Source organism: Notolepis coatsorum (assembly GCF_963971535.1).
Source record: "Notolepis coatsorum genome assembly, chromosome: 3".
NCBI classification, from domain to species: Eukaryota; Metazoa; Chordata; class Actinopteri; order Aulopiformes; family Paralepididae; genus Notolepis; species Notolepis coatsorum.
The window spans coordinates 4,706,552-4,722,112 of NC_140167.1; the positions used below are offsets into that span (position 1 = coordinate 4,706,552).

General features: G+C 44.4%; 1 protein-coding gene across 2 annotated transcripts in view; it reads left to right on the forward strand.

Moving 5' to 3' along the window:
- LOC311224482 (galactocerebrosidase) overlaps window positions 1–15,341 on the forward strand; it is a 33,172-nt gene extending 17,831 nt beyond the window's left edge. For both annotated transcript variants that reach the window (XM_084309497.1, XM_084309496.1), the window contains exons 8-17: window positions 1,831–1,986; window positions 2,880–3,004; window positions 3,925–4,052; window positions 4,640–4,729; window positions 5,115–5,204; window positions 6,429–6,573; window positions 7,556–7,736; window positions 8,723–8,886; window positions 11,456–11,532; window positions 13,468–15,341. In XM_084309497.1, coding sequence (XP_084165623.1) covers window positions 1,831–1,986; window positions 2,880–3,004; window positions 3,925–4,052; window positions 4,640–4,729; window positions 5,115–5,204; window positions 6,429–6,573; window positions 7,556–7,736; window positions 8,723–8,886; window positions 11,456–11,532; window positions 13,468–13,611 — 1,300 coding nt within the window. In that variant the 3' untranslated portion in view covers window positions 13,612–15,341. The remainder of the gene's footprint in view (window positions 1–1,830; window positions 1,987–2,879; window positions 3,005–3,924; window positions 4,053–4,639; window positions 4,730–5,114; window positions 5,205–6,428; window positions 6,574–7,555; window positions 7,737–8,722; window positions 8,887–11,455; window positions 11,533–13,467) is intronic.
- The last annotated feature ends 220 nt before the right edge of the window (window positions 15,342–15,561 follow it).

The following is a 15,561-nucleotide window of genomic DNA, read 5'->3' on the forward strand; positions in this document are numbered from 1 at the left end:
TTGGGAAATTCGCTTATTTGCCATCTACCCTGGAGTTAGACAAGAAGATGCATACCTTTTTCTTCTCTGTGCATGCAGTAGGAGTAGGAAGACGTTGGGAACTAGGCTAATGGACCAGTTTATAAAAAGATATTTAAAATGTTTATTAGCAACGTCGAGCTTTCAAACCCTAGCGTTTGTCTGTCCGAAACCCTCGTGCAACTGTGAGTACCTTTGGAATGTCTCTGATACCTGTACGAGGAGCATTTTGATAGAGAAAAGCGAGACGGACTTAATTGTAGGATTTTTACATGGTGGCATAAGGGACTGTGTATTCACTCGCTGCATCACAGTCACGCAAATATAGAGAATGTATATATTGTGTGTGTGTATATATATTAGGGATGTCCAATATTATCGGCCTACCGATATTGGCATTAAAATGTAATATCGGAAATGATCGGTATCTGTTTCCAAAAAAAAATAAAAATCTTTTATTTTATTAAATTTTTTTAACATTTATTTAACCTTTATTTACCCAGGCAAGCGAGTAAGAACAAATTCTTATTTTATTTAGTCACACTACCTTTCTCCAGATCCTACCCTCGCTGTGCAGGCACCCCGACCGAACTGTAGGGGTCGCTGTCCACAACGCCCAGGACCCACCCACGGCTTCCCTCCCCCTAACTCAGCCAAACGAGTTAGTATAGCGATCAGCCCGAGCCAAGGCAATGCTGACTCTCCGGGAGTCGTGACCGCAGCTTCTTGCATTGGTGACGAGCACAATCTCCGCTATGCCACCTGACCGCCCCATGTACTGTTAATTACCTGAAATGATTCCGTTTTTTGGGGGGGAGAAACCCTGCATATATCGGTATCGGAAATTAAGAGTTGGACAATATCGGTATATCGGATATCGGTAAAAAAAAGCCAACATCGAACATCCCTAATATATAATACTCTTATCAACATGAGAGTCAACAAATGCTTGCTTTATGCAGCCATTCAACACAAAAGGATGACCCTCATGCATTGCAAATTTGCATCAAATTCAAAACAGAGTGATGCACAAAATAACTTAAAAGAGAATAATAATTGGGGCGGTCAGGTGGCGTAACAGAGATTGCGTTCGTCACCAACCCCGGAGCGGCTGGATTCGCCTGTTCGAATCCAGCTCACAGCTCCGGGGTTGTCACCAGCTTGGCTGGCCGTTCACACTAATACAATTGGCTGTATTAGAGGGTGGGAGAAGCTGGCGGGCTGGGTCCTGGTCGTTGTAAACAGCGACTCCTACAGTTCGGTCGGGGCGCCTGCTCAGCGCGGATAGGATCTAAGGGGGGTAGTGTGATCCTTCCACACGCTACACCCTCTCAGTGAGAGTCCACGCTGCCAGGTGAAAAGAAGCGGTTGATTGGCTGGACGTGTGTCGGAGGAAGCACGTGGTAGCCTCCACTCTCCCAGACCGACTGTGGGGGGTAAGTGCGCAGCGACCAGGAAGGGGATTGGGAATTGGTATAACGACTAACATTGGGATGGGAGAAAATCGGAGGAAAAAGGAGGGGGAAAAAGATCAATAAAAAAATAAAGCAAATAATAATTTAAAACAATGAATAAAGTGTGCATGAAATAATAGGGGAAAGAAAACGATTTGCGATTAATCACGAGTTAACTATGGACAATCATGCGATTAATCAGATTAAATATTTTAATCTATTGACGGCACTAATATTTATAATATGTGTGTGTGTGTGTGTGCTCGCCTGTGTGTGTGTGTGTGTGTGTGTGTGTGTGTGTGTGTGTGTACTCGCCTGTGTGTGTGTGTGTGTGTGTGTGTGTGTGTGTGTGTGTCAGGGCCCACTACCCCGGCACCACCACGGTGCTGGAGGCGTTGAAGAGCCAGAAGAAGCTGTGGTCCTCAGAAGACTACAGCACCTTCAACGACGAGGTGGGGGGCGGCTGCTGGGCGCGCATCCTCAACCAGAACTACGTCAACGGACGCATGACCTGGTGGGTGAAGCTGCAGAGAGGGAGGGAGGGAGGGAGGGAGGGAGGGGGAGAGAGAGAGGGAGGGAGGGGGAGAGAGAGAGGGAGGGAGGGAGGCAGGGAGAGGGAGAGGGGGAGGGAGGGAGGGAGAGGCAGAGAGAGGGAGAGAGGGAGGCAGGGGGAGAGAGGGAGAGAGGGAGAGAGAGAGGGAGGGAGGGAGAGGCAGAGAGGGAGAGAGAGAGGTAGAGAGAGGGAAGCAGGGGGGGAAGAGGGAGAGGCAGAGAGAGAGGCAGAGAGAGAGAGAGGGAGGGAGGCAGGGGGAGAGAGAAGGAGGCAGGGGGAGAGAGAGAGAGGCAGAGAGAGAGGTAGAGAGAGAGAGGGAGGCAGGGGGAGAGAGGCAGAGAGAGAGAGGCAGAGAGAGATAGAGGGAGGGAGGCAGGGGGAGAGAGAGACATGGATGCAGAGAGAACATGTTGGGTTCTCCAGCACCATATCTAAAAACATGTTGGGTTCTCCAGCACCATATCTTAAAACATGTTGGGTTCTCCAGCACCATATCTAAAAACATGTTGGGTTCTCCAGCACCATATCTAAAACATGTTGGGTTCTCCAGCACCATATCTAAACACATGTTGGGTTCTCCAGCACCATATCTAAAAACATGTTGGGTTCTCCAGCACCATATCTAAAAACATGTTGGGTTCTCCAGCAACATATCTAAAAACATGTTGGGTTCTCCAGCACCATATCTAACAACATGTTGGGTTCTCCAGCACCATATCTAAAACATGACCATATCTAAAACATGTTGGGTTCTCCAGCACCATATCTAAAAACATGTTGGGTTCTCCAGCAACATATCTAAAAACATGTTGGGTTCTCCAGCACCATATCTAAAAACATGTTGGGTTCTCCAGCACCATATCGTGGAACCTGGTCGCCAGCTACTACGAGGAGCTGCCGTTTGGTCGAGACGGGCTGATGACTGCGGAGGAGCCGTGGAGCGGACATTACGCTGTGGAGTCGCCCATCTGGATCACAGGCACGTTACCCCTTTTACTTTCACACTACAGACGGTTAACCTTTCACTACCACACCACAGAAGGTTAACCTTTCACTACCACACCACAGAAGGTTAACCTTTCACTACCACACTACAGACGGTTAACCTTTCACTACCACACTACAGAAGGTTAACCCTTTCACTACCACACTACAGAAGGTTAACCCTTTCACTAGCACACTACAGACGGTTAAACCTTTCACTACCACACTACAGAAGGTTAAGCTTTCACTACCACACTACAGAAGGTTAACCTTTCACTACCACACTACAGAAGGTTAACCTTTCACTACCACACTACAGAATGTTAACCTTTCACTACCACACTACAGAAGGTTAACCTTTCACTACCACACTACAGAATGTTAACCTTTCACTACCACACTACAGAAGGTTAACATTTCACTACCACACTACAGAATGTTAACCTTTCACTACCACACTACAGACGGTTAACCCTTTCACTACCACACTACAGACGGTTAACCCTTTCACTACCACACTACAGACGGTTAACCCTTTCACTACCACACTACAGACGGTTAAACCTTTCACTGTCACACTACAGACGGTTAAACCTTTCACTACCACACTGCAGACGGTTAAACCTTTCACTACCACACTACAGACGGTTAACCCTTTCACTACCACACTACAGACGGTTAAACCTTTCACTACCACACTACAGACGGTTAACCTTTCACTATCACACTACAGACGGTTAACCTTTCACTACCACACTACAGACGGTTAACCCTTTCACTACCACACTACAGACGGTTAAACCTTTCACTTTACACTAGTAATTTTTGGGGCCTACCACCCTTTCCTAGGGGAAACACTGAATATTACAATGTTGTACCGCTGTAATGTAAACTGTATCTGTCTCCTGATCACAGCCCACACCACCCAGTTCGCCCAGCCGGGATGGACCTACCTGCAGACGGTCGGCCATCTAGCGCACGGCGGGAGTTATGTCGCCCTGACCGACGGCCAGGGACACCTCACTGTTGTCATAGAAACCATGGCAAGTATTTCCTAATAAGGTTCCTGTGTCATAAAAAAAAATATATATATGTTAGGGCTGACCCCTATTAATCGATTAGTCAACTAATCGGTCGAAAGGAGCCGTAGTCGACTGGCCAACCTCTTAGTCGAATATAATAAAAAAAAAAAAAAAAAAAAAAAAAAAATTGTATCATTCTTTCCAAAAGAAAAGAGGCCTATAAGCGTGGCTAACGCTAATGGCACGCATACCAGAGGATAACTGCCTACGGAAACAAGCACAGAGGCACTGAAAGAGGATTTCATACTTTATACATATGCATGAGTCTGGTCTCCTTTTGAAAGGTAACAATTAAATGCATAATTTTTCTTTACTTTTAATTCTTTCTGTTGTTAATTAGCCTAAATTAATGCGATAAAGTCCCAGCCCTAATATATATATATACATACAGTACACTATTATTACTGTATACAACAGGCAGTTCTTTACTTTTCGACTGTCTCGCTTCATGGTGCTTTTGAAATCAGCGGCAGCCTGTGTAGCTTAGACGTGGCGATAACAGTGAAATCGCATACGGGCTAAAAAAAATTTCTCTCCTCTCCTCACAGACTCACGCGCATTCAGTTTGCATACGACCTCCGCTCCCCGCATACAACGTCACATCCCAGAATGCAACATTCCAACTGAAGGGATCCTTCGTAAGTACCACTGTGATGATCACACGTTTTACTGTCTGTTCTATTTTATTATTTTTAGCCTATTTTTAAACTGAATCAAACCACACTTTTTTATTCTATCTAATCTATTCTATTTTATTATTTGTATTACTGAAAAACTGTGATTTACCTTACCTTGCTACCGCTCTATCTTTTTGTATTTAATTTTATATGCTCGCTTATGTCTGTATTTTTTTTTTACTGTTGTGAAGCACTTTGAACTGCAATTTCTATATGAAAAGTGCTATACAAATAAAGTAATTATTATTATTATTATTATTATTATTATCGTCAGACGAGGCTAACGTGAACGATTGACGCAGTTATTTTTTTACGCAATCGTTCGCGTTTTTTTTGTTGTTCCCAGGCCTCCGTCAAGGGGCTCCAGGTGTGGCGGTCACGGTTCGACTTCAAGACAAAGAAGCCGACCTTCTTCGAGAAACTACCTCCACTGAAGGTGAGGCAGACTCGTGACAGAAATGGCTTGTTCCTCGATAGAGTTTTGGGAGAGTCCGTAACACAATAGACGGTGGTGATTTTGGTACTTTACTTGCGTACAATTCTGAGCTACTTGTACTTTATGTGAGTATTTTCATTTTAGGGAACTTTATACTTTTACTCCACTACATTTCAAAGGATAATTTTACTTTAGATACTTAACCTCTTAAGCCCTGGCCATATTACTTATACGTAAGATTTCAAAGCCGGTTGCACTATGTGTTTTAATGACGCCACGTGCACGCGCGCATAAATGTTCCGTCGCATACGCACAATGCCTAACGAATGGAATGTAACACATTTCATTCACAAGTTTTGTGTGAATGTATCTGAGAACGGATTTGAACACACCTGACGACCTGCGCTATTGTTATGCAAAGTAGCCAAGTGGGTACTTAGCGAGTTGGCGCATTAGTCGAGTGCAGCACATTCCTGTGTGCATGCGCGTGCACATCCGTGCATGTGCATGCTTCTGCTTCTGCTCACAGAGCCGGTTGCACGGCGTGCAACCCCGTCCCATGAGCAACGCACCCATGGGCTTGAGTAAATTGTAATGAACCAAAGGAGAATAATCTTTTTTATTATTTTTTATTATCTTTGACGGTGAATAACACCGTCATATTAACATTGACCAGACGTGAAAATATTGGCCACTGAGCTCATTCAGCACCTTCTTGAGATCAAGTGTACAAAATCTAAGCAAATTAATAAAAGGCAGATGATTTACAGGGGGTTTTGTAGATGCAATACAGAATTTTGCCATCCGGACACATGCAATTTGAAATTTGACCCGTAAGACATAATCACGAAAAACTATGTAAAAGAAATTATTTCACGTCAGACGGCTCCAAGTTTTACAGGGGCTGGCGTGAGCTGGGTAGTGTAGTTTTATAAAATTCGAAAGCCCATTGAAAGCCCTGGTTTCGGCTACGCCATTTCCTCGCGCCAATATCAGCCGTTTCCGACTGAATGGGTTGAGATTTCTACAAACTCATATGTATTCATATAACACTTAAAATCATTGGTAAACAAACGTAGTGCTGAAAATACTGAAAAAATAAAATTCCACAAACCAGAGGAGTACCTTGTATCGCTTTGTTTGATATCAGTAATGGGCACCTATTTTTTACTAGCACAATTTTGTGAGTTTTGACGTCTCTTTGGTTCCTTGGGCCCTGGACAGCTCCTGGACGGCTCCTTCACGCTGAGCCTGCAAGTGGACGAGGTGTACACCTTGACCACCGTCTCCACGGGACAGAAGGGAAGCTACCCGGAACCCCCGCCTTCCGCTCGCTTCCCCAAGGTCTACAAGGACGACTTCGATGTCGGTACGTACTGTGAGGCAGAATTTCATTGGGTACACAAACGGTCAATCGTTTTCAGCGTCGGTGGTGGTGATTCGGTGAGGTGGTCACTTTTTCTAAACTGACGCTCGTTGGCTGTTTTGGTCTCATAATAACCCGAGATTGGAAGCGCGTAATGGGCCAAGCGGTGTGTCAATCAAATGGTGGCCATTTTTTGCTTTCAGCCGATGTGTTGGTTGAGAGGCAATAACACACGTCGACGCGATTTTCATCATTTTGGCTCTGTACACCAGCACAATAATAATAATAATTAGTGGTGGGACTCGATACTTTTTTTTAATCTAATTAATTCGAGACTTTATAGTTAATTAATCTAAATTAATCACATTTACTCGCATATCAATATTTGATGCGAAAAGCAACATTTTTCAATTCAAATAAATGTTGGTAACATTATACATACGTTTAAGCAGAAAAATCCTTTATTAGCTACTACACAGACCAACAGATCAATGCAATTTTTAACAAATTTAACATCTCTGTCTCTCTCTTTCTCTCTCTCTCTCTTTCTTTCTCTCTCTGTCTCTCTCTCTGCCTCTGTCTCTCTCTATCTGCCTCTCTCCCTCTCCCTCCCCCCTCTGTTTCTCTTTCTCTCTCTCTGTCTGTCTCTCTGCCTCTCTCTCTCTGTCTCTCTCTCTATCTCTCTCTTTCTTCCTCTCTCTGTCCCTCTCCCTCCCCCCTCTCTCTCTCTCTCTCTCTCTCCTCTCCCCTCCCCCCATCTTTCTCTCTCTCTCTCTCTCTCTCTCTCTCTCTCTCTCTCTCTCTCTCTCTCTCTCTCTCTCTTCTCCTCTCTCTCTCTCCCTCTCCTCTCTCTCTCTCTCTCTCTCTCTCTCTCTCTCTCTCTCTCTCTCTCTCTCTCTCCTCTCTCTCTCTCTCTCTCCCCCCCCTCTCTCTCTCTCTCTCTCTCTCTCTCTGCCTCTCTCCCCCTCCCCCTCTCTCTCTCCAGCCAACCCCCCCTTCACGGAGGCCCCTGACTTCGCCGACCAGACGGGTGTGTTTGAGTACCACATCAACCTGACGGACCCGGGCCCCCACGTCCTCACCCTGCGCCAGGTGCTCACCGAGAGGCCCGTCACCTGGGCGGCGGACGCGGACCAGACCATCAGCGTCATCGGGGACTACAGATGGTGGGGCGCGCGGACCGCGGGATTAACCTTCTGTAGTGTGGTAGTGAAAGGGTTAAAAAGGCCCCGTGGAACCAAAATGTTCAAAGGGTTAATTAACCCTTTGTTCGTGTGGCAGTGAAAAATGGTTAACCTTCTGTGTTGTCGCAGTGAAAAGGGTTAACCGTTTGGTAGTGCGGTAGTGAAAGGGTTAAAGCCTAGCTTAGAACTCCGGGGGAGTTTCATCCATTTACTACGGATGGGCATCGGTTTTGGAATATCGTTGAATTATAAAAAGAAAATACAGCTTTATATAGTTTATGCGAATACCGCTTTGTCTTAAAAACTACATTTCCCTTTGTTTTTACCGGCAACTACACTCTGTAGTGTATTACGAGGGGACCCTATTCGTAGCGGCCATCCTGATGTCCTGGTTGGCGCTCGGTTGGGTGCGGGAAATCCTCGTCTCTGACGCGCAATTAGAAAAAACTTAATGTCCAGTCGCTGTCACCTGCCGGTGGGTGAAGTTCCCATTTAATTGAAGTATTTAACACAATACATGGTTGATGAGCCAAACAATAGTTTCTACATAATGCTGTTAATAAGAAGATCTTTTATTTTTAGAGCATTAACTCTTTGGAATAACCTGCCTCAAAACCTCTGCTGCATTTACATTAGAGTCACTTTAAAAAATAATCTTAAATAGTTTTTAACACTGTAAAGTATTTTATTTTGTTTTTTTTGTTTTCTGTTTCTTTGCTTGCATGTAATTTTAGCCATCTTAATTGTTAGTTTAATTATGCATTGTGTGTTGAGTACTGACTTTTAATAATTTAGTTTTTGCAATAATAATTGTTTTTGTATGTTTTGGCTCTTTTGTATGTTTTTTTTGTGTGGACCCCAGGAAGACTAGCTGGTTGCCATGGCACCAGCTAATGGGGATCCGTAATAAAAATCAAATCAAATCTACCGACTGACCTCTGACCTCTGCCGACCTCTCGTCGCCTCAGGGAGAACTTGACCGTCACGTGTGACGTCTTCATGGAGACGGTGAAGACGGGTGGTGTGTTCGTCGCGGCCAGGGTGGACCGGGGAGGACAGTCGGTCCGCGGCGCCAAGGGCGTCTTCTTCTGGGTGTTCGCAGACGGCACCTACAAGGTCACCAACGACATCGGTCAGTAGATGGGGTCGCACAACACACATTTCTACCAAAGGTAGCCGCATTTCTGGCAGACGCTCTCTGATTGGCCGACGACAGTTTCTACACTGGTTAAGCTTAGGCACTCTTTCGAAGTTGGTTAAGGTTAGAGTTTGTCTTAGAGCATGGCGATAGAACGCCAGGTAGTTTGCAGGCTGTTTGACGTGGAAATGGGCAAAGACACAGCTTGTCACGCTATTGGGCGCACATGTCACATGACCAGAAACGTCTGCCAGAAATGCGGCTATGGAAAGTATAGACGCGCACGACACACCGACACTAGACGCAGGGTTCGCACGAGGTCCTTGAAGTGCTTAAAGTGCTTGATAATTCATTTTTTTTCTTTTTAAGTCGAGGCCTGGAATTCATTGAAAACGGACCACTTTTTAACAAGGCGCTTTAAAGTCCTTGGAATTCAAATCAACCATTCGCATTGAAAGTTTTGTTCATCCATGACTGTGATGCACGCCAACGAGGTTTGGCCGAGTGAATCCACAGTCCCTTGCTCCTCAATATAGGAAACCACCCTATTTTAACTCTGAAGAACTGGTCCGACGCGAAACGTTCGTTATACAAGTATCGCAGATAAATGTCAAAGGTACTCACAGTTGCCACGAGGGTCTTCAATGGTTTGAAAGCTCGGCGTTGCTAATAAACATTTAAAAAAAATATATAAACTTGTAAACATCACAGAGACGGCAGTGCGGCTCTGCAGATATACCCTACTCCTCATTGCGGCGTTCGGGGGAGAGCAGCCGTACGCTCTTCGCTGTTTACACGTTTATAAAAAATATTTAAAATGTTTATTAGCAACGCCGAGCTTTCAAACCATTGCGATTCTCTGTCCAAGACCCTCGTGCAACTGTGAGTACCTTTGAATTTTCTTTGCGATACTTGTGTAACGAACGTTACGTTACGAAGAGTAAATCTAGGTTGGTTTCCTATTGAGGAGCAAGGGACTGTGAACACGGCCAAACCTTGTTGGCGTGCATCACAGTCACCTGTGCCGTCCACTGGCTTTTCCCTACATCGCGGAGCAGAGAGCATCCAATCCAACTAGCCTTTTCTCGTCAAGGAGCTCGGTGAAGTTTTTTCTTTTCTTCAATAGCCTACACACTGTTCTGGTCTGATTTCCCCCCGAAAGCGTTGTTCGTTAACGTTGGGTCCAATTGTCACGTGTCGTAAAGAAAATGTTAAAATCGTCATTCTGAAGAGCAATGTGTTTATAATAAACGAATGATGCAAAAATCCAGACGGCGTCTTTTGTTGAGAAAACATTACGCACGCAGTCACGCACACCAAAATGCGCGATTTTAATGTAGCCTAATCCATCCGCTTGTGCAAGGCGAAGCTGTAGGCTAATAGGCCCATTTAATTGTTGTATTATTCCTTTATTTTCAAATCGTTTTCAGTCCAAAATATAATACTACGCTGTAACATATGTTTTTAGGCTACATCATTAAATGCACCTGCCTGTCGTTCATGCATTGAAAATAGATATGGGCGTTTTTTTTTTTTATCATAATGTCCGACAAACGGTGGACTTCTCTCCGGCAGTTTAAAATCCTAGCACGACCCCTGCGGTGTGTTACTTTGTGTGCGTTAGTAGTGTGTGTTACTAAATGTATGTCTGTCTGCCTGTTTGCATGCCCACTGTACATGTTGCTGACGTTTCATCGTCCCTGTCTTGCCTTGTTCCGTCTCAGCATTTTTCCCTGTATTCTTCCATCCCATTCTGTATTTTCCACACTTTGCCGATAGCAAATTGTGTATTTTAATAGCCTTAACCACTTTTACCTATGCTGATATATTCATATAATGTACTGTTTTTTTTAATTATGCTCTTACGATGTCTAAAATGTCGCTTTCTATGCTGTTTTTAACCCGGCATTTAACATCTTGCCTAGGGACTGCGGTTGAAAACTAGCTACCCAGCTAACACTGGCATAAGTGGGGGTACTCTGTCTCATTTCTGTTGTGCACTCATTACTGTTGTGCAATAATGTGCACTGTCCCTATTCAAATAAACGTAATTGATCGAAAATAAATAACAATAGGCCTCCGGTTAAATTGGTTATTTTGATTTGATTTGATTTGATTTGAAAACCTTTATTTATCCCCGATGGGAGATTCAGATGTCCATCACAGCATAACAGCCATTTAAAAACATTTAATAGAAACAGTTAATACATAACACACGTGTTGAGAACAAAGATGGACAAATACATAGGGCTAAAAAGAAGAGCTAAAATAGAACTAAGAGTGGTGAATGGAAGAAAAGAAAAAGAAACAAGTTCAATCGTGATGTTAATTAATTCATTAGTTACAGTCCACAACCCAGCTCCTCCAGTCCACGGCAGTTGGCCCGTCCTGGCCCTGCCTGGTTGTGGGGCCAGATTGCCACCGGCACAAAGGACTGCCTGTGTGGTATGTCGGGGGCGGGGGGGGGGGGGGAATAAGTCTGTGGCTAAACGTGGACCGCACTGCGGTCAGCTCATCATGGAGTATATCACTGCTTACTTTTGTCCACGTCTTTCCTCCACAGCTCGTCAGACGGTGCTTGCCGAGGGGCAGTCTGGCACCAGAGCGTATGGGTGGCACACCTTAACGCTCACCGTACAGGTATATACGCTCAGCGCTCACTCACGGGGCCCAGTCCTCAAGCTTAGGGAGGTCAAAATGGAGGTTCTGATGTAGCCAAAAAGGGGGAGCTCCGCCCCCACCATGGCATGATTCGGAACGCAGTTTCGTCTCCTTCCGTTTTCAAGGCCACTTCCCTCACAAAAAGTCCCAGACGGTGCGTTCAATTGGTAGAACAAACTGCCACTCAAACTGTAGCCCAACCCGCTGTGCTCACATGATGGTGTTTGTCGGTTGATGATTTGTTTGGCGAAATGCCGTCAGCATTTTTCATTCAAATGGACACTCCCCCTTTAACCCTTTCACTGCCGCACTACCAAACGGTTGAACCCTTTCACTGCGACAATACGGAAGGTCACTGCCACACGACAGCAGGTTAACCGTCGGTAGTGTGATAGTAAAAGGGTTAACCTTCTGTAGTGTGGCAGTGAAAGGGATAAATAGGAGCCAACAACGAGGTTCTTGCATCCAAATGTTGCCCCAAGTCAACACAGGAAATATTGTACTTTTTACTCCATTACATTTATCTCTGAACCCATCAGTTACTGATTGATTGATTGATATTTTTAATTTTTGTGTCTTACATACAGATGTACAGTATGCCCAGCCCATATGGGCTTACAAGACACATACACAATAAGTATATACTATACTTAACAATAAGTATATAGACCAAGATGGCCACAAAAAAGAAAACGAAAGAAAACATAACACGCTGTAAACAATGCACTTCAAAGAAACAAGAGGAATTCATGTAAAAATGATATAGGATATAATGTGTTTTGTCTCAAGTGCCATGCTTTCTCCAAAATTCCTGCTAAACTGAAAAAATCTCTAGACTCCACACAAAGAAAACTCAACATACAACTCTCAGACTGCAAAAACCAATCAGAATTTACACATTTAACTTTTCTCTCTCTCTCTGTCTCTCTTTCTTTCTTTCTTTCCTCTCTTTTTCTGTTTTCCAGGGCCAGTATGCTTCTTATTGTCTCTCTCTCGTTGTCTCTCTCTCTCTCTCTTGTTGTCTCTCTCTCCCGTTGTCTCTCTCTCTCTCTCGTTGTCTCTCTCTCTCTCGTTGTCTCTCTCTCTCTCTCTCTCTCTCTCTCTCTCTCTCTCTCTCTCTCTCTCTCTCTCTCTCTCTCTCTCTCTCTCTCTCTCTCTCTCTCTCTCTCTCTCTCTCTCTCTCTCCAGGGCCAGTATGTTTCTTATTGGTTGTCTCTCTCTCTCTCTCTCTCTCTCTCTCTCTCTCTCTCTCTCTCTCCCAGGGCCAGTATGTTTCTTATTGGTTGTCTCTCTCTCTGTCTCTCTCCCAGGGCCAGTATGTTTCTTATTGGTTGTCTCTCTCTCTCTCTCTCTCTCTCCCAGGGCCAGTATGTTTCTTATTGGTTGTCTCTCTCTCTCTCTCTCCCAGGGCCAGTATGTTTCTTATTGGTTGTCTCTCTCTCTCTCTCTCTCTCTCTCCCAGGGCCAGTATGTTTCTTATTGGTTGTCTCTCTCTCTCTCTCTCCCAGGGCCAGTATGTTTATTATTGGTTGTCTCTCTCTCTCTCCCAGGGCCAGTATGTTTCTTATTGGTTGTCTCTCTCTCTCTCTCTCTCTCTCTCTCTCTCTCTCTCTCTCTCCCAGGGCCAGTATGTTTCTTATTGGTTGTCTCTCTCTCTCTCCCAGGGCCAGTATGTTTCTTATTGGTTGTCTCTCTCTCTCTCTCTCTCTCTCTCTCTCTCTCTCTCTCCCAGGGCCAGTATGTTTCTTATTGGTTGTCTCTCTCTCTCTCTCTCTCTCTCCCAGGGCCAGTATGTTTCTTATTGGTTGTCTCTCTCTCTCTCTCCAGGGCCAGTATGTTTCTTATTGGTTGTCTCTCTCTCTCTCTCTCCAGGGCCAGTATGTTTCTTATTGGTTGTCTCTCTCTCTCTCCCAGGGCCAGTATGCGTCCGGCTTGCTGAACGGATATCCACTGTGGAAGAACGCAGCGGTGTTGTCGCCGCAGCATGGCTGGGCGGCCATCGGTACACAGTCGTTTGAACTGGCCCAGTTTGACAACTTCGCTGTGGAGGCGAAATGATTCACCAGTGTGACCGTGTCTTAGTTTTAGTTATGCTGTGAATTGATTAATTTATTGACTTCTAATGTCTCTCTGAACCCTTGAATGTGATTTTCTTTTTTGTATTCTTTTTTCAATTGCCAAAGATAATGATTGATCTTTTTTTGGGGGTATTATTATTAAAGGGAATGGCTTGTAGCCTAAATGCAGGTTCTATAAAAAGAAGGCTATGGCGCGTTCTTTTATTTATAGGCGCTATAGATAGCATTCAGCCACTAGATGTCGCACTAGAGCAGCAGCGTGTCATTATTCCAATCAGGTGCCTTCCACATGGGGAAACGGGAAGTAGGGAGGCTATACAGTGGTGGAAAGTAACTAAGTATTTTTACTCCAAGTACTGTACTTCAGTACAATTTCAAGCATCTTGTACTTTATGTGAGCATTTTCATTTTAGGGAACTTTATACTTTCACTCCACTACATTTCAAAGGAAATATTGTACTTTTTAGTCCATTACATTTATCTGAACCAGTTACTAGTTACTTTGAAGAAAAGGATTTTGCATAAAACATGGCAAAACGTTGTTTTGTATGATTTATATACTATCACATTTGAAGCCTGTCAACTTCAAGAGGACGTAATCAGAGCAGCATAACTGGACCACATACCACTTTAACACAACCTTTAATCAGAGCAGCATAACTGGACCACATACCACTTTAACATAACCTTTAATCAGAGCAGCATAACTGGACCACATACCACTTTAACATGACCTTTAATCAGAGCAGCATAACTGGACCACATACCACTTTAACATAACCTTTAATCAGAGCAGCATAACTGGACCACATACCACTTTAACATAACCTTTAATCAGAGCAGCATAACTGGACCACATACCACTTTAACATAACCTTTAATCAGAGCAGCATCACTGGACCACATACCACTTTAACATGACCTTTAATCAGAGCAGCATCACTGGACCACATACCACTTTAACATAACCTTTAATCAGAGCAGCATAACTGGACCACATACCACTTTAACATGACCTTTAATCAGAGCAGCATAACTGGACCACATACCACTTTAACATAACCTGTAGAGGTCAATGGTTCGAGGATTGCATGCTCCAAAGCACTGGAATACACAAACGTCTTGAAGAATGCATACTTTTACTTTAGATACTTAAGTACATTCAATAGCAAATACTTCTCTACTTTTACTTGAGGAGAATTTGAAGTAAAGGAACTGTGTACTTCTTCCACCACTGGATACTTCCACACAACATGTGTGCCATGGATCAACAGGGGCTCAGGAGCTAGCGCAGTCGTCTGGTAATCCGGAGGTTCCCGGTTCGATTCCCGCTCCTCCCGGGTCAGCGTGTCGAAGTGTCCTTGAGCAAGACACTTAACCCCCTAATTGCTCCTGATGAGCAGGTCGGCACCTTGCATGGTCGCCTCTGCCATCGGTGTGTGAGTGAGTGAGTGAATGGGTAAACATGTGAGGAACAAATTGTAAAGCGCTTTGGATAAAAAGCGCTATATAAATGCAGCCATTATAGCCATTTACAAAATGTAAACAACATTAATTTTTTTTACTGATGCATTCATTAAAGGTGACATGCATTATAAATGTCATTTTTCAGTCTCTAGCATTGTATTATAGTAATAGGAGTTAGTATCAATGTGTTTTAGTGTCTAAATACCATATTGGCGGATTGCTCTGATTCAGCTCAGATAATTTCCTGCTCCATTTGAAGGCCTGATTGACGTCCGGCCTGAGTTTTGACGTCAGGGACCTGCCGCGCGGCACACACCCGCAAACGGGAGATTGAAAGAAAGAAAAAAAGGAAGAGAGAGGGAGGCCCCCCCCCCCCACAAGCTGCCGCGCGGCACACCCAAGAGGGAGAGAAAGGAAGAGAGAGGGGGCCTTGTCAATAACGGCCTGTCTTTTTTTCTCTCTC